Here is a 26,200-nt window from a genome sequence, read left to right on the forward strand (position 1 = left end):
ATAAACTGGTTCAGTACACAGAGGAAACTGGTTTCCAGTGTCAAAGCTCTGTTTGCCTGATAAAACACAGAAACAGTTACTTAGATGTATCTTAAAATTAGATAGAAGCAGCAATTAAACATTTGAGAGAGACTCTCAGAATTTTTTTATTAATGCATGTCCTTCATAGTTATAACAGATTTGTTCATGTTTAATTTGTTTTGTCAGTTTTAGATGAAATAACAAATATACTGTATGGTATTTAGAATTGGATGATTTATAAATGTAAGGATTAAATGCCTTCTAAAATGTCCAGATTAGCATTCAGGTATTAATGTCATCCCAAATAATGTGTCTCCTCATGGGCGGTTCTAGACAGGGGCCAACAGGGGCCACCACCCCTTTAGAACTGGTTAAAGCCGCTGTAAAAAAGATATCATTCAATATAAAATTAAGATTAACTGGAAAACTGATAGGCCCCTTCAACCAATTAAACTTTTTTTTTTTTTTTTTTTTTACAGTTTTACTTTATTGATGATTGAAAAATCTAATTGTGGCACTTTAAGCTTCAGTCATATTGAAACTGGACCACAGTTTAAAATTGATAGATCTGAGGTTTCCAGACCAGAACTGCAAATGGTTCATTTAATATATCAAGTGATAAACTTCCGACTTTTGTTTTGCTTCATTCTTTTATAGAACCGTGTGTCTCCTGATCTATAAACATTTGATTTCCTTCCTTCTTTCTGATTTACTGAGAGCTATAAATCATAAATGTTATAGTTTATTTATGTTGCTATGAATTAATAAAAGTCTGTTATTTTATAGAAATAGACATTTTTCTGGGTTGTGTTCTACCTGATCCATGTGAAATTTAATATCATGGAATAACTGTTCTGGCTTAAAAATCTGGTTCTGGCTTTAACTGGTTTTACTTGCATGAAGGGCAGGAAGATCCTCACTAAAAGCTTCTTTCCTCTGTGGGGTTCCTCATGGATCAGTACTCAGTCCCCTATTTCAGCTATTCTATATCCCTTTATTAGTATCATCAATTCAATTATTTTTTTAATGCTAATTTCACTTGGATATGTATTTATTTTTTTTTTATTATTCTTGTAAAGAAGAAAAAATAATCAAGATTGCACCCAAAATATTTTAGAACATGGCCCCCTTTGACACATCCATTTATACTACATTAAATAAAGTTTTTTTTTCAGATGTACAAGTCAAGCAGAACATCTCAGCCAAGTTATTAATGTGTTGATCATTTTATTACACATGACCTCCTGCTAAGTTCAGAAAAACAATCTTATCCTCATATATAAAGGAGTGGATTATCATGCAGCAGTACATTTTTTTTTAAATGTAGATTGAGGCTTTCAAGCTCCAGCTTCTGTGTTGCCTTATGATTTTATATTTCCTTTTACATATTTTAGCTGTTTCTCTGATATACATGCCCTTTTTTTTTTTTTTTGCTTTTTGCCTGATATACATTTTTCATCCTGTCGGTTTCAAAGTACGTTATACAGTAGTAGCCATTCAAAATTTCCCCACTTTCCTTGAAGGGCCCTTGGCTGGTCCTTAGCTAATCCCCCTACAAATGCTTTTTAAGCATAAATCTTTGTACTAAAATATTCTTTCTGTCATGATTTGTGGACATTAAGATATAAACGGTAGTTTCATCTCCTGGTCAGACCCTGTAATTCAGTAAAAGGCTGGAGTCACTGCAGTGGCTGGAAGTTGGAGGGCATTTTGCTGGGAGCTGCAGGGGAGTGGGCTGCCATTCAGCTGGCGTTTAAATGAGAAGAGCCGTTTTGAATGGCTAATACATGTAGATATCTTATTGATTCATTCATTAGAATGTGAAAGATGAATGCAATAACCTTTCTGCTTTTTTCTTACAATGTGTGGGTTACACATGTGGAGATACCAACATTTCTCAGGTGGGAAAGAACTTGCAGTTGTTTCATGAGACATCACATGTGTGTGTAGTTGTGCAGCCCCACCGGCGATAGATTTATTGCCTGCAGATTTTGTCTGACCTCAGCACTACAGCGCCTTAAGAACACAGCATCCTCTCCTAGAGCTGAAATGGCTGCCAGAGGCCCTTTTTCTAAATCCCGCTTTTTCTTCCGCATTAATCTGGGTTTCCTCATATCCTTGTCTTCTTTCTCCTTATCCTTATCAAAACACTGAGATTTTTATAGATTTTCCCTGCACACACTTTTTCTATTTTCTGTTTTTTTCTTTTGTTTTAAACAGCTCCAAGAAATAAAACAGATGTTCTCCAGCATATGGCTATTTGGTCATTTGAGACTTAAGAGAACCAGAACCTCCACTTAAAAGTAAGTTGATTTCTGTGAAAATTTGCAGGCAAACCCCCCCAAAAGAAACATTATGATTCATCCAGACCTGGCTAAAGAGCGACATGATCGTTTTAACAGGAATGCAGATTTAGGCTTGGGCAGCAGTCCTGGAAGTTGAACATATAGGTGTGCAGGAGAGGAGAATGTATTTATGGAGAAAGGAGAAATTTGTCCAAAGCTGCACAATTCGCTTGTTTTACTGAGATTCCAGGATGATCGTCTCAAATAAAACTTTAAATGCATCCAGGTAAACCATCCAGACTTCAACTGTAAAGCACTTAAACAGGAACTCATCCAAACGCTTTTTAAATTGAAGTGAAATATCTCCAAGGAAAGGTAACCAAAGAATAATGTGACCTGTGTAACTAAAATGTCTGGAACGTTTGGATCTATTTAAGCTAAAGTATTCTGTTACTACCTTCTATGTAGTTACAAACCACACAAACTTCATTATTTATTGGACTCTTAAGGTTTTGAAGATAAACGATGATGAGGTTGACGGTACGGCTGCGATGAAAGAGGATTGGGCCCCTGATTTAATGGGAAGACATAGGCCTAAGCACTGGGGGGTCTCAGGATTTATCACTTTCTCTTTATGACTGAACGAAGAAGTGCTTGAAGTTTACCACAGCCTCGTTTTTTTGTACAAAAAAAAGAGACACAGACTACCTCTGAGGTCAGACCACAGCCTTATGGTTTTATCTCTGATGGAAGATGTCATTCCTGAAACCAATCAAGCAGTGACTCAAATATAAACATTGTAATAAAGAATGAAAAGTCACATCAATGGGAACATTTTATTGGAGAATCCGAATATCTTCAAAGCTGTGGAGGATTTTAATATGTATCCATGTTTATAAAGGTGGGACCAAGAAAAGAGACGTTTTTATGTGGTGTCTTTTAATAAAAACGGTCTAATAGAGTCACACTGAATTACACTTGAAGCTTATTATCTGAGTTTCTTTATTATTGTGGTTTTTACTGTTTCCTGTTCAGCTCTCCTCCATTTATACTTCATTAAAACCCTCCAACCTTTTTTCGAGCTTTGAGTCATAAAGGGCTGGTTATACTCCCCGCAGCAGTGTGTCGCAGTGAGCTTGTCGCAGATATTTTAGATTTATGCCCAATATTGAAGCGTGGTCTGCGCTATGTCATTCCATGCCACAACACCAGAGGGACAATCACAAACTAGCTGTGGGTCTAGATACCGCAGAGGCGGAGAGGAAGTGGGGGCAAGATCGCGCAACAACGGAGGGACATGAGGGTGAAAAATAGCAGGTATCCAGGTGGAAAAAGGCTCCCAGCGTTCTCGTGCACCTAGCTTTTCTAGCTGGTCCATCTTCACGAGTCTTTTGCCACAATGGCGTTCATACAAACAAAACAAGCCTGTAAGGTACCAAACAGGAAATACGCATAGTGTAGAGCGGATGTAGATCGGAGGCCTCCTGTCTGGGGTCACCTACAATTTTGGAGAGTAGCACCAGAGTGTCTGCAGAACGGGCGGGGAACATTTGCATTCACTGCAACACACACGCAGACAACCTGGTTTCTGAGCATAAATACGTGAACAGTTTGGACTAAGATCGCAGAGTGAAATACTGAACATCACAAAAGCACTAAAATCTATAACTGACATTAAACAGATATTGCAACTCGATCGTTGGGTATCGAGCAGTCACTGCAGGATCCAGGAGTCGATCTAAACATTGAAAGAAGGTCCCAGCATCAACACTGCACACTGCAACTACCGGGTCAAATGTCAGTCAAACCTTTGACCTCCTTTAACCTCCAGCAAGTCCCATTAATGCCGACTAATGCTTGTAAAAGACGACTTTCACTCACTGAACCAAGATGCTCAAATCATCGCTTGATAACAGATAATGGTAGCTATAAACATCACTGAAGGTAAACTTCTACTGAAGCAGGACCCAGATGTGCTAGCATGTTGAAACATGTCTACTCTATGTTGTCAATCTTGGTAGCAACCCAGAAAACAAGGACCTCTGTTCAAAAATTGCTGTTTGCATTGCTCATACAAAATTAATATCCAAAAGAAGATTTGCAATTTTCCTATGATGTCAGACTCGCCTCCGATAAGTGAAAATAGGGACGAGCAATTAGGACAGACCTTACATAAACACATCACCAGAATGGTTGACAATTAAGAGGACCGCTTGTTTTGATGATCCACCTGGAAAAAGAACATCCTCCACTATACCTTTAAGGTAATCGGATGACCTTCCTTTTATAGAAAATTTTTTAACCAGTCTGTTTGTATGTTAGCCTATCTATGCACTATGTAAATTAACAAAATATGAATACATTTTCTATAAATTATGTAAAATGAAAATTTTATTTCTACCAAAAACTGGGATTTAATGAATCTGTACCTCCGTCAACTAGTTATTTTAGTCTTTTTTAAGTTTTTCTAGATGCTCAAAGAAACAGTTGTCGTCTTAACAGCCCTGCAGGAATGGAAGCCATCTTCACTTCTGTATTAAATATTTCACTCCGAACATAAAAAAAAGCAAAAAACCCTGCAGCCTATAAACCCAACTTTTTTGAATACTTAAAGTGAGTAAACGTTTTGGAAAACCTTTTTATCCAGAGTCTGACAGAAATGCTTCCACTCAGTACAGCTGGTAGATCTTAGGGATGACAGGTAAACATGTGGCTCTAATCTTCTTGGCTGGAAGGCATTGTTTTAGTCTCACAGTTTTATTCACTCACATGTAATCCTATTTTTGCATTTAATGAAATCTAAAACGGCGTCTCCTCCAGAGGATGAAGGAAATTAAATTTTCTTTTTTCTGTGACACAGACCCGCTAATATTTTATATGCAACAGCAGAGCCCAGCATGACCCGTGTCCACCACTAAAATCCCTTTTTGGGAAGCTTCTCCTGCTCGGCAGCTGACTGCCTCTGCTGCTGCATGTTTCTGAGTCTCCTCCCATAACTTCTGCATACTTCCATACAGTCACAAAGGCAGACATGGTGAAGAATTAACTTAAAAGCTTCTCAAAAAGACTTATGTTTACAACTCTGTTTTTTAAACCAGAATATTTAATTGTTTGGGGATGAATGCAAGAAAAGGAAATGCATAGACTGATTTGTTACACAAACAAATGTGGAGCTCGTTTCGGTTATTTTGTATTTTTAATCATAAATCAAGCAATAATTAACATCAACACCCCTTAAACGGATAGAAGAAAAAAGCCTTTCAGCAGAACTTCCTGAGCATGTCCCACTAAACTTCTGGGTTTCCTTCACTGTCACTTCTTCCACATCCTCCTAATGACTGTTTTCTCTCTGTTGACAGAAACTAACACTGCTCAACAAACCTTCCCATCTTTCCTCTGAAGTTCGGATCTCTAGCTGCTGCTAGACTCCTCCTCTACCGACACTGGCTATACTGAAATGATCTGATGTTTGAAGTTTACTCCATTCTCTCCTTTAAACATCAGCTCCACGGCCTGTAGTTACAGCTCTCAGCGTTAGCTCAGGTAAATAAGGTCGGTCATGATGCACGACTCATTTCCAGCTGTGTTTGTTCCATGTGGGGAAAAATAAAGGTTTTTGCAGCACAGAGATTAAGAGGTTTTCTGGTTTTGAATGCAAACCAGCACATCCTTGCTTTTTGTTTGTCCAAAAAGATCCAAGATGTTTGCATTTGAAGGAATTCATATGTGATCATTTAAAGGATGGTGGCATTTAGATTTATCTACCCTTTGGTTGAGTTTCACAAGCTTTCCATAATTGGCTGACAACAACTAAAAGCAGAGGGACTGAGATGGTTCTAATGGGAATTAAATCTACTGCAGCTTTGGCTCAGAGATGCTGCTGGTGAACTGGTTGTATTTGGAGGAATCTTTGAGGTTAAATGTCGACCATGAGTCACCATTTAGAGCCAGACATTTCCACATCCAAAATGTATGAGAACATTAAATGGACTCTGGAACACAGACTCATCATTGTGTGAAAAGAATGAAACTTTCTGTTTGCCGAATAAATCCCACACCACAGCAGAGACTTTCCCTTCAGGAAAAAACAGCTTTTTGTCCAACAACTAATTATCTATTTTAAAGAAAGTCAAACTTATGTTGATTCCTTTGACATTTGAGGTAAAATACCTTTTCTTTTCTGATGGACTATCATTTCAACATATAAGAGTAGATACACAATAAACTGCAAACATGGCTTGCAAAATACATTAGCAGGCAGGGAGACAGCATTGACAAGACTAAGACTTAGACAACATTTATTGTTGTTTTGTATGCATAGAGGGTATACATATGCATAAAGCTCTCATGACATTCCCATTCTCTTAAAGTGTAGTGATCAAATTGTGTGTGGGAAAAGTGCAAAAAAAATGCATTGATATGGTCGGTTTGATGCAGAGTCTGTGACTTGATTTAGAGTTTTTTCAACATCCATTTGTCTGATGGCGGTAGGGAAAAACTGTTTCGAAATCTGCTGGACCTGCATCGAATGCTTGCAAAGCCTCTTCTCAGAGGGCAGCAGGGAGAATAGTCCATGGTGGGGGTGGGGTCTGGGATGTGTTAGGCAAGGTTATCCAGTGTTCTAGTTAACAGTTAAAGATACTTTAGGGTATAGCTAAATCAGAGTTAACGTAGAAGAAGAAGAATGAGTAGGATTTGGATGATTTGTGGAAAAACATCATTAAGGACTTAGAACTTAAAAAAACTAACAAAAAAAACTAAAAAGTAAAAAAAAAATATTAATAAATACATTGGTTTTAAAAAAAAGTCTGTTGGTAAAACACAGTCGAAGGTAAACTGGGGCTCTGAGTTGGACGCTGTGTGGTGATCTGGCTGGATGGTGCTTGGTTGTTTTGGTCGATGATCAATTTACTACAGACTATTAAAATAGATGCTGCTGACTGTGTAACGATGAAATCTCTATGTAACTACATTAATAGACAGAATTCTATTATGGTGCATTCAACAGTAATGGCTGCTTAATGCAATAACTAATTGATGAATACATGCATGTATCCATTGATACTAATACAATAAAAACAATCTACTGTAATAATTGCCAAAAATATTAACAAGCTGATGTATTAGTCTATTTCTGGCAAATGCTGATCTTCCTACTTGCAGCTACTAGATGGTACGTTTGTCAGCAAAATATTTTAGCAACACAAATGCAGCTTCCATTCGCTTTTCTTTACAGGAAATGTGAACATGGTTAGTTTCCTAAATTAAAGAAAACAATCTAAGATTTAAATATCTTAACTAGTTTAATAATATGTACATTGAAAATAAGCTTTGCATCAGTACATTGAAAATAAGCTTTGCATCAATCCGTCTGCATGTGTCCATAAAAGAAGACACTATTTCAGCCAAGTGGGAGGAGTTTTAGACTCATTTTGCAAGTGATAGAATCTCCTATGTGCTGCTTCATGTGCTTTCAAAACCAAATTAAAACCCTCAGAGTATCTCGCAAAACTTCAAATGCTCTTTGGAGTTCTCTTATTGCCTTTGCTGCAGAGTGACAAGATGTATAAACAAATATGTCAGAAGCATATAGATTCAATTTAGCTTCAATATTTTTTCACATAACTTATTGAAGGAAAAAAAGGATGGGAGCCAAAAAGCAACCTTACTGAACATCTCTTGTTATCTTAAAGAAATCTCATATGGGGCCTTATTTAATAAAACAGAGGTCTCCAAAAGGAGACAAATCCCTGGGAGACAACTAAAATTAAAACTAGAAATATGTGTGACCAGGTAAGGGTCATATCTGTTTGATTGAATAAAACCAAGTTTTAGCAAAGTTAGCTCTTGTGTTTAGGTGGAGCTCAGACTGGGTCACATGATTTATTTGGTGATCGATCTCACTAGTTTAAGTTACACAAGTGAGTTATTTTTAGAAGGGAAGCCTGCATGGAGCAACGTTACATGACAAGTGATATAAATTGACCTGAAAAAATCATTTAAAATTTCAACTTAAAGTAGTAATTGTGCCAAAAAATATGCAGTACCGCATTATTGTATACATTGTTTTCCCTGATCTGTTGCAAATCCTAATCTAAAAGTCACATTTTTACCATTTTGGCATTAGCCAAACGTCAAACATTTATTTGTTAAATTTTTTTGAGATCTTGTTTTAAATTGCTTTTAAACTTTATTTTTTGTAAATGTTCCATTGTCCATCAGTAATAATAAAGTAAAAATTAACAAAAAGGTCAACAGTTCATGATACATCAAACTTAAATAGAAAAAAGGATCAGTATCAATATCAACAATACCGACCCCTAATCCCACTGTCGCCCACCTCTAGGTCCTCTTTAAGAGCACTTGTCAGTAATCTATATCATATGTTTCACATCATGATGGAGGTACTGAAGCAGCTCAGTTTCAATAATAGCTTTATTGAAATGAACATGTAAATACATGAGAAATTTAAACCCTTTGCTGCAGTTGAATTAAGGCGTTCAGGTTAGAATAACTACAGCCTTTAACTGTACAAGCTTCTTGTTCCACCAAGAGGAAGAGAATAACTCCTTCTTTCAACAAACTGGTTATTTCCTGTGCAGCACCTTCAGGAGGACCACCCACACTGGAGCGTAGCTCAGGGTGCTCCGCCGCTGATATCTCTAGCTCGTCCCTGTGAAGGTATTCAGCCGTCCAACAACTTGTGGGAAGCTTAAACATATCAAAGGCCACATTGTTGACCCTCGTCACCCACTAACACCCAAGCAGGTCCGCCCGTTCGCCCCTTTGGGGTTTTAATACATAGTCGAGCTACAACATAGAATTTAGGTCTGACCTTAAAGCTGCAATTATGGTGAACTGTCTGCAGATTACGGTCTTAAAACACAAGCAGGGCTGAGAATGTCGTGTTTTTAACAAGTGGTGCAAACCCAACGGTTAAAATGTTTTAATTTCAAAGCTTCACCCTGTATAAAAAGATTTCTGGACTCATTCTGGTGGATTCATTAGAAATGAATAAACAGGATGACTACTTCACCATGAAAAAGGTCACATTCGTTCTCTCTCCTGCAATATTACCGGTAATACGAAGGCTCTCTATTAAAGAGGAAGTAGAGTGAATGTTGACAGCAAAGTGAAATCGAAATCTGCAGAGTAAAAGACGCTAAATTATGCTAATCTGCTGTAAAAACCACAACCAGCTGCATCAACACTGGATGAAGCAGCTGATAATGCAACAACACTGCAGTCATGTTTGTTTTTCTAAACTGCCAGTATTGGTCTTCAATTGTTGACAGAGAAAACATTGTTCTTTAAAAGCAACAATTAAAGGAGTAAAACATCACAAGAAGATGCCCTTGTCCAGACAGACTGGACTACTTAGAACAAGCAGCCTGTGAATTAAAATGGCTTCATTGTGAATTAAATATCTTCAAACTTTTGTGAAGAAATAAAGTTTCATATGAAGATCTCATATACAGTAACCCAAACCATCTAGAAGCTAATAACTTCTGCTAACTTGAGTTACATGTTTAAACTTTAAAAAGAATCTTAAACTAAGTTATAATGTTATAATCATATCAGACTTAAGTTTTACTGGGTTTTTATAAACGTAACTATACTGCATGAACCTTTTCTGTAATTAAAGAATTTTGGCATTTTTTCTAAGATAATCTGAAAATTGTGACATTTATTTCAATTCAGTCCCATTGCTCCCTCCTGGTTCCAGTTGCTGGTTGTTGTTTTTTTTTTCTGGTTTGTCTCTGATAGAGACAAACATTTTCACCTATTCTTTTCTGTGAAACTCAAAATCAGTCCAAATGGATAAAGAGGATATGCGAAAATTCTGGTCTGGTCTTTGACTAGGCCGTTCTCACCATTCAATTATAGTTTGTGCAGTAAGTATATGTCATTCAGGTCATAGTCATTCCAAAAAAAGTAAAAAAAAAAAAAAGTTTTTAATCCGAGTTTGAATGGGAAGAGAAACGTCTTTAAAATTGGACACAAAGTCCAGTGGTTTGTTATTCAACACTTAATTCTCTGCACCTACTTTAGTAAAGAATCTCCACAGCATGATGCTGCCAGCACCATGCCTCTTAGTGGGGATTGAGGATTTTGGTTTAAAAGGCTCTTTTTTGTTGCATGATGACCAAACAGGTTTACATTAGTCTGGACCTCCTTCCAAAGATTTTCAGTATATTTCTCTACAAACTCCACCCCAGTCTTAGCCTAGGTGCCATTCCGAACTTAGTCCCACCCACAACGTCTGAGGTCGGGAAGTTCGGTCTGGCATTGCTCAATAGTAGCGCGAGTATGCTCGCCCAATATCTGGTCGGGCCAATCAAATTGTCAGGGCGGGCTTTATACGATGATGGACAGATGATCAACAGTAACGTAATCAATCACGTGACCAAAGCGCGCATGGGTGACAACAGCAATGGCTACCGCTGGAGAGTTTAGGTGTGTAGTTTCTGCTATTAGGTCTGTTCTAGAAGATATCGACAGCAAATTAATTTTAAAAGAGGAACAGAGAAACGCGATCAAGGCATTTGTTGAAAAGAAAGCGATGCATGTTGAAAATGCCTCTCTTAACATACGTCACGCACTCCATTGCTCTTATTGGTTGTAGGTCTATCCAATTGAGCGCAGAGGCATTTTTTTGCTGGTTCGTTCGAAACACGCCCCATAATCACAGCTCTATGGAGCAGCATCAGACTCATATTCTGACTAGAATTGAGTAGGACTGCGTCAGGCTACCTGCTGTGCTCCAGGACTTTGTGACGCCATTAGTTATCTAATGTTTCTATTGAATGATTCAGACTAGAAACAGGATATTTGCATCAACACTCTAAGTAATTTACACACAGCTGGTAGGTATTTATTTATGAGGAAGACTTTAGTCAGCTGGTTGCTCTAGATTTTATTTAGGGGTCTCAGATTTTTGCCACACTATTCTAGATTTCTGGTTGTAAAAAGGTTGATAACCATGTTTTATTTAAAGGGCGATACTATTTGATGGTCTAATAGAAAAGAAACTTTAAGGTTTGTCCTGCTGTGATAAGGCTTCAAAAAAGTTGGACATTTTTAAAGAATGAAATCTTTAATAGATGCCTCATGTTTATTCCTGTAATTAGTATCTAGCATGCTTTAAAATATTTTTTTAAGACAGAAAGAGGAAATTTTTCCTGTTTTTTAGAGAAGATGATGCAAAATGCTGGTTTGGGAATTTTTTTCTTGGAGGTCTGCCACTTCCTGGATTCAGGAGTCAGGCCCTTTTAAAGCAGCTACTTTGGCACGTTGTTAATTAGGATGAAATCAGAGGCTGATAACAGCCTTCGGTGGGTAGAGCTGACTGTCGATGTTTAGGTTCTGTCCTGTCATTTCCCCACAAGGATGATAGGACAGATTGGAGGCAAAGTGCCAATTAGGCGGCAGGAAACCTGAGGAGGAGCCCGAACGACGACAACTGCTGAACAAACAAAGGAGAATAGCAACAAAGTACGCAGGGAGAGAAACTTTCACATGTCCATGTTTCAATCCTCCTCTTCCAACGGCTTTTTTAAAACATCTGGAAATCATCCCTCCAGTCTGAAGCCCCCCCCCCCTGCTCCCTGCACCACGTTGGTTTATAAGCATTTCCCATGGAGCTCTCCTAACAGGCATTAGAAACCTATCAGTACCCTCACCAACATCCCAGGTTCACAGCCAGACACTTCCCCTCGGACAGCTGATGATTCCTCAGACAATCTGCTGAGGACCGAGCATCCCCCCCACCCCCAGCTCGGGGAGAATGGAGGCGTGTAATCAAGTCATAGCTGAAAAATGCAGCATGTGTTGCTAATCGGAGCCGTGTGTGGACCTGGCTTAGTTCACATGTTGGGATGTTTTAATTTTTTTTTTCAGCTATGGTAGAAAACAGTCCATTTGTTGCCGTGATGTGGCAACAACAACTGGAAGCAATTTGGAGGACAGAGTGACCTCATGTCGGTTTGTTTGCTAGGGATACCAGCCAGTGTGTGTGTGTTGGGGTGGGGGGCGATGAGAATTGTTACAGTGTAAAGCAGAGTCCCCTTAATTCCCTGCACAAAGTGACACGTTTTTTTAAGATGTTTTGCAGCATTATTGGAGGGTAGGAGGTACAAAGTCTTCAATTCTTTCTCTGCAAAATCCTGGGCACAGAAAAAAAATCAAAACACGTCTGTTTTTTATTACTGAATCAGAAACACGCTTCGCTGCCATTTTCTTCCTGCTCTTTTCCAAACCTCAGCTCTGTCTCCTAATATGATTCCAGCATATTTTTTTTTTCTAATTCTCTTGGTGTAAGAAGCGCCTGTGAACCATTGCTGTTTTGTGAGAGAAAACTTTCCACAAAAACTGAGACACATGATTCTGTTTTAAAGCTGGTGAACCGTCCTGAAAAGCTCAACTTTGCATCAAAACCTGATAGAAGAAATTTACAAGAAGAGAAAACATCAACCTTGACTTATTTTATACAACAAACAAAAAATGGTTGAAAAAAAGAGGATTTCAGTAGCAAAACTTCAACTACAGGCCCGGTCCAAGATTATACAGGGCCCTAAGCAAAGTGCTGTTAGGGGCTCATTTTCCAGTTAGGCCTAGAAATCAGCACTTTGTTAGTAAAACAACTTTCAAAGAGTTAATGTTTGTTTCCCTGCATGTTTGAGTATTAAGAATGACAGCTTTTGCAAACAATTTAAATTCTGGTATCAATGAGTATTAACCTGAGTCCTGTGTTCGGTGTTTTCAGCTCTGACTAAGTGAAGTCTGGATTTTTATCTGTTCTACTTTAACACTGTTATACGAACTCACAATAGAGATTTGACTCTTTTTGTCCCAGCAATACTTTTACCTGATCTTCAAATCCTAATTTAATTTGAATTTTAAAATTATACTCATTCTGGATTAACTCCAACTCTGAAGTTTTTAGATCCATATTCTTGTGGGTCCCCTCTTAGCCTCAGCTGGAATTGGTTTTAAAACAAAGATCCCAAATTTTCCAGTTTTAAGCACCTTTTTTTTTCCTGAACTACAATTTATGAAAGAATGGAAAAACATAACTGGTCGCTGAGTCTTAAAATCCTTTCACAGACATTCGCACACATCATCCCACAGTGCTGGTGAACCACATTTTCCCCCAACCCCCCTGAACTTTCCACTGTTTTCACATGGTCCAAAAGCAATCATCTAACCCTCAGCACATATGGAAATATGCTTGGAGGGCCGCTCTGCTATTTTATGAGATGATATGGACAAACCGGAGCAGGACTTCCTAAAGTAAATAAGGCACAGCTAGATACGGATTGAACATTTCTCTTCTCCAAACACTGTTAAATTTATTCCACTGTGAGATCAGTAAAGTCAATCAATCAATTAGAGTAAATTATTTTATTTTCCTTTTTATATTTTATGGGAGCCCCTAGAACAAGGCAAAAACAATCATTACAACGCATCATCAATATGGTTAGCCTAAAGCTGGACCCCTAAAATCTTTATGTTAATGTTTTAAGGTCATCTGATCTATAACTATTGATTATACAGCCGAGGTCAGAAATAAAAATTTAGAAATTCTTTGAATGTTCTCTTTGGAACTTTTACTTTACTTCTCGTTTTTTGGTGCATTCTATTCAGATTATTTTCTAATCAACATTTTCAACCATGAACAATTCAGGTTTAACTAAATATTCTTTGCATATTAAATTAAATACAGTTAGCAACTAACAACAAAGGCAATTCATCAGAAAAGATCAAACCCAACAGCAGCTGTTCTGACTATAGAATACAGATTTTCAATGGAAGTGAGGAAAAAAATTCAAAGTGGTGATAATTAGATTTTTCATCATATCTTCTGTAGGTTTGATATCATCCCCAGTTTCGACTTAATATAGTTCTGATTTCTACTTGGACAAGTTGACTTTTTTTTTAAATGTCTGAACACGACCGTTAAACAAGCTCAGAGTGACTTTCAGTTGGCGGGGATTCATATTTTCTAACATTAGGCTATAATCAAATCATAAAAGATTACACTAACCCTTCACTAAATAATACTTACTAATTAAAAGATTTTAAAAAAGTGCAAAACTGAGAGGAGATCATTCATTTAAGTAGACTGTGTAAAACTTTACATGGCTATGACCACTAGAGGGCGACTCAGCGGTTCAAATATGTCTGTCACAATGTGTAGATTAAGCATCAACTGGCAGAGTGTACAGACACAACATTGGTTGTATTACGACTCTGACCATTTTGAGACGATATCGAGCAGATTATCAGGGTTAAACCATCATCTGAAACAATAAGTACGAAATGTCCCCACTGAGCAGGAACTGGAGCCTTTCAGCACAAAACGTTCTTGAAGCGTCTTTAGGGTCAGATCTGTAGTGAAATGATGCAACAGTTTACAGGTTGTGAAAAGAAAATATTTGGTAAGAAAGAGAAAATCCAAATTCCTTTAATTACGAAGAATATTAAGAATGGCAGTACAACAGAAACTATCAATTCTCCAAACATTTTAAAGGGACATTAAACATTTGTAATTGCAACTAGTACAAAGGCATAAGGAATAAAATACTCCAAATCCGTTATCTAAAAAGGGATATTCTGGGTGGTTTCTTCACAGCACCACAAGGTGGCGCTCTGCCTGCTCTATGGTCACAAATTGTCCTTCTTAATGGGAAACAGAACCTTTGAAGTCTTGTAAACTACAGCTAATGATATAATAAAAAAACCCAGCAATTATCCAGCTGGAGAGACGGCTTTAATAAAACAGAACTGTCTGCAGTCGCTAACTTGGCTCTGAATCAGGAGGCCATCATAGAGAGTTCACAGAACCCAGCAGGGCCGCTGGCATCATCCACTTATTAAACCAGAGATCCAAAGTATTCAAACAGGGAAACTCAGGTGTTCCAAACTGATTCCAACAGCTGCTAACATCATTGGGTCACTTTTGCTCATAGGTCCACCATAAGATCCAGGGATGCTGCTGCTACCTAATGTACATCCCGCCTCTAACAAAGGTCCTCGTTTCCTTTCCTCTGAACCGTCCCTGTGCCTCGACGTGACATCACCTTCAGCTGCTAAAAGACGTCTGGCAATTACAGATAATCCACTGTGAAGGCATCATCGTCTCTTCTAAACCGCTTCTAAGCTGAACAGCAAACTCGACAGTGACCATGTCAGGCTGGTCTTCATCATCTACATCAGAGATGTGTTTCAACAAGCAAAGAAAGCCATCAGGTAAAGGAATCCAAAGCAAGATGCCTTCTGTCTGAATCACAGAGAGGAATCTGTTTTAAGTCAAGCAAACAGTCTGTTCAACTTGACTTAAACTCAGCTTTGGGTTCTCAGCTCTGAGCAACATGTCTGAGGGTCAACAACCTTTGCAGCAATTAGGGGTTAAATCAAAGACTTACCGCCGCCCACGTCCTGACAGGTCACAATCAAAACCTTTGAGACCACCAGAAAAATAAAAGTCCTTAAATGCACAGAGATCATCATGTCTATAAGGCAGACATGAGCCGTCTGTGTGTGCAAATAAAAAAAAGGGGGGGGAAAGGGATGGAAGAGAAAAGTGCTCAGGTTATCACAGCACCACCATGAATACAGAGAGTTCCCCTCCTTGTAAGCAGACCCAGCCCAGACTGCCTGAGTGTCTTTTTTTTTCTGTAGTTACAGCTTTAAATGAGAAGAATGCTGGCAAGCCTAATTTTCCACCCCCTTTTGTCAGCCCTCTCCCATCCCCTCACACAGAGCTACACCCATGTTTGCAGGATCTCCGGCTTCACAGAGACTCTCTTCGTCTTCAGACTTTGAGTAAGAAGATGCAGGACGAGATAAGGGAAAACATACTCAGTTGTTTGAGCATTTATTCATTTCTTTACTATTCATTAATAGCTGACCAGAAGGAAAATAAAACTGCAGCTTTTGGGACATTAAACAGGAATCAGTCAGCTGACAATCCGATTCTGTTTTACTGCATCATTAACAGCAAAAATAGACTTTTATGGCTTTGGTTTTTATTGGGAAAACAAGAGCTAAAAATGTAACTGAAAAACAGGACTTAATTGTTCATTGGATTCATTTATGGCAGAAGTCACAGACAATATAGTGATGTCTTGCAAAAGTATTCATAAAACTCAAACCTTTTACTCAGTGCTTTCTAACTATAAACTTTATTGTATTTTATTGCTTTTTTAATGTGACAGACCAACATGAAATCAGTCTTTAATTGTTGACTGGAAAGCGAATTATACCCTTTTACTCCGATGACCCCAAATAAAATCTATTGCAACAAATTAGCTTCAAAAGTCCCAAATAATCAAATAGGAGTTATGAATTAGGGTTACACAGTGGAACAGTGGGCAGTGCTGTTTCCTTGCATTAGGAAGGTTCCAGGTTTGATTACTGGCCCGGCGTCTTTCGCATGGAGTTTGCATGTTCTCCCTGTGCATGCATGGGTTCTCACCGGGTACTCCAGCTTCCTCCCACAGTCCAAAAACATTACTGTTAGGTTAATTGGCTTCTCTAAACTCTCCTTAGGTGTGAGTGTGTGAGTGAATGGTTGTTGGTCCTGTTTGTCTCTGTGTTGCCTTGCGAAGGACTGGTGACCTGTCCAGGGTGTACCCCGACTCTCGCCCATTGACAGCTGGAGAAAGGCACCAGCACCCCTCATTACCCCAAGAGGTATAAGCTTGACGGAAAATGGATGGATGAATTTTGAATTAATTACTAGATGTTCTGTGTCTGGCCTCAGGTTTGGTAAGGAACATTAAAGAGCAAACACCATATCAGACCAGTGTTTTTTGACACAGGTGTTTTTTTCAAACAAAAAACCATAGAAAAAAGCTTCTGCCTGTTTGAACTAGTTTGTCTTGTTTGATACATATATGTCAATATTAAAGATGATAAACTAAACAAAGCTCTCCTAGCTATTGTTATATGTACTAAAATAAGGTTAATCATTGCGCTGCAAATTCCCAGGAAGAAGTGTAGGCTTTCAATAAAACTTCACAGAAAAGCCTTTTTCAGTCAGAGACAGGGGATTCATCATCATTTAAAACTCCCATCAGATGTGGCGTTCCCCAAGGTTCTATTCTCAGTCCCTTAAGGTTGCTTTTTTTTTTGAAGAGTTCTTTTTGATTTGGTCAGCAAATCCAAGATATTCATTTTTTGGTATCCAAACTATTTTTTTCTTTTATTAAAAAAAACGTCAAGGGTTATTATAGATTGTTTTGACATTTAGAACATTCTAGTCATGCAAAATATAAACTATACACTTGGACTGTAACAAATTAAACTCTGAAACTTGTATATAGATGACTGACACATTTATTTGCCAATTGCTAAAAACAAACACAGAGCCCTCTCCTCTCTGCAGTTTGTCCAAAATGCAGTTGTTCGACTTTTAACAGGGACCAGAAAACATCAACACTTAACAACAATTCTTGCATCTCTGCGCTGGCACACTGTTCTTTTGGAATTGATTTTAATATTTTATTGTTGGTGTTTAGAGCTTTGAATGGGATGGCTCCTCAATACATGATCAACTCTTCCAGATTTGCACTCTGGCATGTGCTTTGAGGTCTGAGGGCCATCTTCAACTAATAGTGCCTAAGACGAGGCTTAAAAGCGGAGGGGACAGAGCCTTTTCTGTTGGCCCCAGACTATGGAATACTTTGCCCCTCCATGTATGAACAATCTCCTAAGTAGTGTGTTTTAAGTCTCATCTTATAAGGAAAAGTCCGGTCACATTCAGAATACAAACTTCTGAAAGTACTTTAAGTAAGAAATTCTTACATAGTTTTCAATAAATGATAAGTGTTTTTAATTAAGAGTAATTTTCATGTGAGTGTGCTTCACCAGAGACATCCATGTTTGTCAAAGAGCACTACTGCCACCTACCGGTTTCTGATGTCACTGTGCGGTATCGGCTGTTAAGCGAGTCCCAGTGCTGTATCTGGTGTTTGAGATAATGCGCTATTTTCCATGATGGTGACTACCAGTGCACAATGCGAAGCAGAGAGTAACGGATTGATGACGTGTTTTCTCTGGCCAGAAGGTCGATGGCAAATCCTCCCTCTTCAAGTTGGCAATCCAACGCCAAACTTGTGGTGGATCATTAATTGGAAAAGTGAAATAACTAATTTTTTTTTCACTTTTCCCCGATGTATTCCAACATCCAACTGCCATGCACGTGGGCATTGTCAGTTTAACTATAGCTCTGGTGAATTTCAATGGCGAGGTCCTCTGGAAATCTTCAATAATTGTTGTTGATTGCAGATGTGTCTAGTAGTTCCCATTCATTCTGCTTGTAAAGCGGAGAGAATGGCACTAGGCTTACCGCACCGTGACGTCACTGCCGGAAGATGTCAGGAGTGAGGTGTTACTATATTTGGGTGAAAATGGCTGGTCCTGGACTCAGTGATCGAAAAGAAAAATTATTGTTTTTATTTTTTGACTGATTAACACTGAAATAATTAAGTCACAGTGAACAATTTAGTTTTAAGTATAAATAATGACCCATTGATTATTCCTTGCTGATCGGACTTTTCCTGCGTGTTTTTTTGTTCTATGTACAGCACATTGGAAACAGTTTTTGTTAAATGTGCTATATAAATGAAGTGTATTGGAATTGCAATCTAAAAACCTTATGAAGTCATACTTCACATCCCTTTTCCTGATTTCAAGACATGCTTAGGCTTTGTTGTAAACCAAATCTATCATGTTCAGCTATTTATATCTCAACCTACAACCTACTCTGGAAAATCCAATATACTGTAGTGTAAAATACAATTTTACTGTAAACCGGTCCAGACAATTTTGCCCATTTTTAAGGATGCGTAACATTTAATATTTTGCTACAAAACAATTGTAAGCCATAACAAGGCTTTGTTGGGCTTCTCTCTAGAGCTTGTAACTCAACATTTGGAATAGAAAAAGCTTCCTGAATGGGAAGCAGAATCTCTTCAAACTTGGAAAGCAAAGTACAGTGGTTTGTTTTTTTTTACTTTTTAACTGTTTAACTTTATTGGAGCAACACTCTGTAATCTGAGCTATATGGAAGGAACCAGCATCAATGTTATGTTCTCAAGATGAAAAGAGAGACAAGTGATGAGCTTTTCCTTAGACTTGTGTTCATTTAGAATGAGGTGTGTTAGGAAAACAGAGGAGGACTAATGGAAAAGACAGCTGTTTTACCTTTAGCCCCACCTACAAACTCAGCAGGCCAATTCGCTCCAAGTTCTGCACAGCAACAAGGCATTGCTGCTGTTTTAACTGAGAAAAAGCAAAAGAAACATTAGGACCCTGAGTTCTGTAAGCCATGGCCTACTTTTAGCTTTTGTCTCAGCAGAACGAGCTGCCAAAAGGAGAGTCGATGATGTGGGAGTTAAAGTGTTTAAATTGTGGTTTCTGCCTTGATGGCTTGTATACAAACTTTGTTGGCATGTGATTGGTTGGAAAGATAACTGCATACATTTGTAAAGTAGTCACTATATCTGACTAAATGCCTACACTGTAACCGGGCTGTATTTGAAGCTATGTTCTCTAGATGTAAAAAACACATTTTCTATTCAAATAAATGAATTATACACTATTTGTTTTGTAATTAACTGTGAAGCTAAGCAATGAGTCTTACTTTTAGGAGTGTGAAAACATTTCTGATAGAGACTAACAAGAATCCAGTTGTCTTGATTTGGCCTAAAACCTTAATCCATTAAAAAGCAACAGATAATTTCATAATTCCTGATTTCATTTAAAATAAAAGCCAGATTTCAATAGCCTTACCCCACCAGAACTGGAAAAAAGAAAAGAAAATAAAGTAAAGAGGCTGAATTTTAAAATTAGTTGATATAATCGCAACATTGTCAAAATTATTTATACTGTTAATCTTTACTAATAATTCTAAAAAAGGAAACTGTGTCAAACTGAATGAGAGGGTCCAGGCTCAGTATGCTGCAGGGTTCAAGTCTCTGTATTAACAAAAGAAAAATACTGAGCATGTACTTGTGCTCGTTGTCTTCTGCTTATCTGAGACCGGGTTGTGGGGGAAGCAGTCTCAAAAGAGATTCCCAAACTTTCCTCTCAAAATGCATCTCCACCATTTTGGCTTGGAGAAGCAAAAGGTACTCCTAGACCAGCCCAGATTCATTGTCCTCCAATGGGTGCTGGTTTATCCCACTTGGCCTCCTACAGGTGGGATGTACCTGGAACACTTTCCAAGGGAGGCATTCGGCCATTCAAAAAAGGTTTCTGAGCGAAATCTGCTAACTCCTCTTGATGTGGAGGAAAGGCTGCTCTACCTGGAGCCTCCCCCAGTTGACTGAGCTCCTCATTCTGTCTCTGAGAAAGTGCAATTCAGTTATGATCTAGATTAAATGACCATAAGAGAGGATTGGTACCTCTCTCATCGCCCCTAAGGGCTCCCAACTCCAAACTCCTGGTGTACCCCCCACAGGGCATCTCAAGTTAATCTGACTGTTGGAACACACCCTCTGGTTCCTCTTCATATGGAGAGGAACCGCTCAGTCTCCCATCCAGAGGCACTGTCCCCGATCTCCATGTAATCTTGAAGAGGTGTCTCAACCAGGCTCAGACTGGTAACGATTTTCGGCAGCACAGTCAAACGCGTGCGTCTCAAATGTGAAACACAATACAAATACACATTGTGGATTAACCGATCTATCTTCAAGCATCCTAAACAACCAGACACGGGGACATGTTGTTTTAACAATTTGTACAATGGCTAGAAGATAACCCAAACTGTAACCATCAGAAGAAAGGTAGCTTCTTATTATGTTGAGAACCAACTTCGGAACCCAAAAACCTATAGTAAACTGCTAGAACATTTAGACTCATTAATTAAAGTGAGCCAGTTTTACATCAACTTGAAAAATGGTGGAAATAAAGTTTGGAAGAGCCAAACAAAGGCTTTAAAACATAAGAATGAAGCTAATCCAAACTGGTTCTGAAATGGATAAAGGAGACTAACATCAATCTTGTAAAATGTCCCTCTTTACTATAAAAAAAGTATAAGCATAAAAGCTGGTCTATCCATGGAAACCAATCGAAACAGATTTGACTAAATCTGCAAAACAGGTCAAAGTTCACCAAAAATGGTGCCAGAAGTTTGTTGATCAATAAAGAAAATTAGTGTGACTGAACTAAAGCCTGGCTAGATTTCTTTTGATTGTTGTGGGGGTGTATTTATTCTAAGATGTACTTATGTTTTAGGCCCCTTGAAGATGGGAAAAACAGCCAATAATTGATATATAGAAGTTTCCAAAGCCAGAGTGTTAGTTCCCTGTAGAAGATTTTCTGCTGTGGGAGGGAAGTAATAAACAAAAACTGCGCTCGTGTGCAGCTGGCATCATTCATCACTTTACTCCTCCCACTGTTTGAAACTTTTTTTTTTCTCTGAAGTAACTACTGAGTTCAGAGTGAGATCAAATTACCACCAGCTTTTTTTCTACAACTTTTCTTTAACTGTTACAACAGAACATTTTCTTTTATTCTGATGATTCAGCTAAAAGTCTGCAACAGTCTTTCCCTTACAAGCTCTAAAAATCAATCTCAAACGGGACAAAATGCCAGAGAATTTTCTAATGCTGCCTGTTTATAAAAGTTTTCATCCATAAGAGACAAGCGATCGTACAGCTGCATGAGCTGTGGTTCTGTTTCAGACATCTGATGGTACTAACAGGCATGAGGACGGGGTGTTCTTTGATAGCTTAGGTCAGGACTGAGATGTAGAATGGAAATAATTTGCAATGTCCACATGTCTTAGAGACTACGTCAGCCCAGATACTGCAGTAAACATTCCCTGCAACCAGTGCACCATTCATTAGTAACTCTTCACTTCAACATTCTCCTCATTGATAAAGTTCTTGAGATCTTTAAAGGAATAGTACACCCAAAACATGATTAGCCTTCATTTTCTACTCACCCCCATGCTGAACAACACTCTGGAGTACTTTTTTGATATCTCAAATGCATCTGGAGATCTGGGAGGCTTCTTGCTGTCTGCTGACATTCAAATAATGGAGGTCTATGGTGCCCGAGACAGAAAGGTCCATAAAAGTCCACAAAAAACGTGTCAATATTCCTCCATACTGCTCGTCCAATGTATTCCAAGTGTCCTGAGTGGGTAGCATCCAGAATTTACTCGAAACGAAGTCATTTAGAATGTTTTTAGAGCATAAACAGTAGTGTATAGGATTTCCTGAAAGCGCGCACCTGCGCGATCACGACGCTATGGAAACCGGCAGACCAAACCAGATGAAAGTGCGCATTCAGCGTCTGCTCTGCCAATAATGCAAGCGTAGAAGAAGAAATGTGCTGTTTACCTGTGCAAAGAAAGAAACAACGAAAGAAAAATGTCTGAGGACTTCAGTGTTGAGGAAGAGCATGAGTTCTTTGCCGAGCTGAATGCGCTGGTTTGGTCTGCCGGCTTCCGTAGCGTCGGGATCGCGCATGTGCGCGCTTTCAGGAAATCCTATACACTACTGTTTATGCTCTAAAAACATTCTAAATGACTTCGTTTCGAGTAAATTCTGGATGCTACCCACTCAGGACACTTGGAATGCATTGGACGAGCAGTATGGAGGAATATTGAAACGTTTTTTGTGGACTTTTATGGACCTTTCTGCCTCGGGCGCTGGGCACCTCCATTATTTGAATGTCAGCACACAGCAAGAAGCTTCCCAGATCTCCAGATGCATTTGAGATATCAAAAAAGTACTCCAGAGTGTTGTTCAGCATGGGGGTGAGTAGAAAATGAAGGCTAATCATGTTTTGGGTGTACTATTCCTTTAAGTCAAATTAAACCAGTTTGTCTAAACCTTTATAGCGTTGATTACAAAGGAGACCTCCAGAATACAAACTGAAGGTCGATGAAGACTGAAGGTGTACAGATTTGCAGCCTTCCACATTCAGCGTTGAGTCACTGTTTTTAAACTCTAACGGTATTTTCATACGTTTTAAGTACATAAGGTGTTAAAGTAACCTTTTGAGGTAGAGGAAAATTAGAAGTTGGCTTTGTTGTCATTATCTGTTGGCTTGACTCAGAATAGACATTAGACTGACTCTTTAGCCACCAGCTTCCCTCTTGGTAGCTTTTAGATTAGAATAGAATATAAAGGAAAAGAAAAGAAAATACCTTTATTTGTCCCACAATGGGAAAGATGTAGTGTTACACCAGCAAAAGAATATAGGAAAGGTTCTACTGGAGTTTTCTTCCTGTTAAAAGGGACTTTTTCCTCCACTGTCGCTACAAGCATGCTCAGTGTGAGGGATTGCATTCCAGTCAATGTGTCAATGCAATCAAATGGTTTTTTATTTAGATAGAAAACTTTGTATCAATTTGACTGTATGATCTGGTGAATTGTAAAGTGCCTTGAGATGACATGTGTTGTGAATTTGCGCTATATAAATAAACTGAATTGAAATTGAGTTTACCTAATATAGAAACTGTGCAAAATTATCAGTAATGTAACAATTTATTTAGGTTGTTGGGAACGGTGTGTGATGGTTAAGGAAGGAAAAGATCTGTGATTCCCTGGTGCATTTAGGGTGCCTTTCAGTTAGACTAACCTAAAGTTAAACATCATAATGTGTTGATTTTATTTAACTTTAATGTCTTACTGCAGAGCAGCAGAGTAAATCAGGAAATTGATAACTGGCTCATCATGAACATATGGCGACGGTATAACTGTTGAAATTCTGCAAGGATTACATAAAAAAACATTGAAAAAAATAACCTTTGTAAGAAACTCCAGAAGACTCAGGTGGAGGTATTTACAAACAAACCAAACCCCAGTATGTGAGACTGAATGGTCATCTGTTGAATCATGGAGTTTGCAGCACAAAAGCACCACAGGGGACAGTACACTCACCCTTCCTTTTTACTCTGCACACCTCTGATTTCCAGAACAAGACAGAATCCTGTAATCTGCAGAAATACATAGGTGACTGCAGTCGTTTGGTTGATCAGAGAGGAACAGGAAGATGAGTAAACGGAACTGGTGAACTGTTTTGTGGCATAGTGTGGACACCGTCATCTGATCATGAAGGTGAACAAAACAAGGGAGATAATTGTAGATTTTAGAAGAAGCAGGAACAACTTGATTGCTATTGTCATCATAAGAGAAGAAGCTGAGGTGGTGGAGGAGTATAAATACCTTTGTGTTTATATGGACAAACAACTCGATCTGAGATTTAATTGTCTACAAGAAGCTTAGATTCTTTCATGTTTGTACCAATATTGATGCTTATCTTCAATTCAAGCATTTTTTTTGAGAGTAGGATCTCTATGCTATCATCTGGGATGGCATGTGGCAGCATCAGGATCAGATCAGAATCAGAAATACTTTACTTTAGGTAGAATCAGAGTTTCTACAACTAAGAATCGAAAATTAAGAACAATATGGATGATCCTAATCATCCTCTTCAGAAGACTTCAGTCCAGAAGTGTAAACAGTCAAAAGTTTCTACAGATCCATGGTATTAAAGACAGATCAATTCAGGAGATCCTTCCTACAGCTAATGACATATACAGTAGTAGCCATTCAAAATTTCCCCACTTTCCTTGGTGGGCCCTTGGCTGGTCCCTTATAATTTCTTTTTAACATCAATCTTTGTACTAAAATATTATTTCTGTTAAGATTTGTGGACATTAAGATCTAAAGAGAAGTATCATCTCCTGGCCAGACCCCATAACTCAGTGAAAGGGTGGAGAATAAAAAAATATGCACGCCCAGGAGAAGGCCAGTGGCTGAAATTTGAAGGGGATTTTGCCGGGAGCTGCAGGAGAGTGGGCTGCCATTCGGCTGCCATCTGACTGGGAAGGGCCATTTTGAATGGCTGCTACTGTACAGTAAGTCATAAAAAAACAGAGAATTAAGAAAATACTTACACCCCGTTTCAGCTAAGCTGGCAGTTAGTAAAAAAAAACAAAAATATCATACCATGCTGTGGACAATCTTTGCCAAGTCCTAAGTAGTATAACTTTTAGTAGCTTGAGTCATGAGAATCAGTTTTTGTGGATAAAACACAGACTTTTCATATTCAAATTGTTTTGTTAATGTGTTATGGTACACAGCTTGACCTCCAGAAGATTCCCCCCTAATCTTTAAACCAGGATCAATCCATTGTCCAGTTAACTTATGATTAAATTAAAGGACCATTAACCTTCCAGCAGGAACTTTTTATATGGAGGATGTCTACATTTGGAAGTTGTGACCATGAATTTTTGCAAAACTGTTAAGCGAAGCCAATGTTACATTCTCAAAAAATGATCAAAATGTTTACTGGAGTAGACCTTTTAGCAGCAACATGTTTTAAGTGATAGTAAGGATGTATTAAAGACATGTTTCCATTTAGCTCCAAGCCCATTAGCAGGGATTTCGGTAAAGTTGTGAGGAGAGCTCATTTCCAGCTAATCCAAGAGTAAACAACGCAGAAGTAGACTGGACAAAAAGGCAGAAGAGGAAATAGATAGATGTGTCTTTGTACTTTAGATTGTAGTTGTGGATTGTCAGATTTGATGAAAATGCTGAGCATTTCACCAGGATAGTTCGACATCAGTGAAAGTAATCCCCCTGAAAAGCTTTTTGGCCGATTTGAAGGTTCTGACAGAATTCTCACAGGCGCTGTTGACTGAACGCGGGCTTCCTTCACTGGAAAAAATCTCCCCTGTGCAATCTCCTACTTTTAGTTCGACAACTCCCCTCCCCACTCCCCACTCGTTCATGACTGCCAAGACAGTGATGACTTCCCCCTCTTTCCTAACATGCAGCTTCATGGTCCTGGCCCATCTGCTGAAGCCATCTTAAGCTCAACAGACATTTTGAAAGAAGAAATTATCCTGTGAACCAAGGAGAAAA

At 38.5% G+C, this 26,200-nt stretch overlaps 1 protein-coding gene across 1 annotated transcript in view; it reads right to left on the bottom strand.

The window, feature by feature from the left end:
- The window catches only part of col5a2a (collagen, type V, alpha 2a), a 56,226-nt gene extending 40,245 nt beyond the window's left edge, over positions 1-15,981 (bottom strand). The window contains exon 1 of the mRNA XM_038273026.1: positions 15,734-15,981. Coding sequence (XP_038128954.1) covers positions 15,734-15,818 — 85 coding nt within the window. The 5' untranslated portion in view covers positions 15,819-15,981. The remainder of the gene's footprint in view (positions 1-15,733) is intronic.
- Between the last annotated feature and the right edge of the window lie 10,219 nt (positions 15,982-26,200).

The sequence above is a fragment of the Cyprinodon tularosa genome, unplaced genomic scaffold, assembly GCF_016077235.1.
Source record: "Cyprinodon tularosa strain WSP-4 unplaced genomic scaffold, ASM1607723v1 ctg851, whole genome shotgun sequence".
Classification (NCBI taxonomy): Eukaryota; Metazoa; Chordata; class Actinopteri; order Cyprinodontiformes; family Cyprinodontidae; genus Cyprinodon; species Cyprinodon tularosa.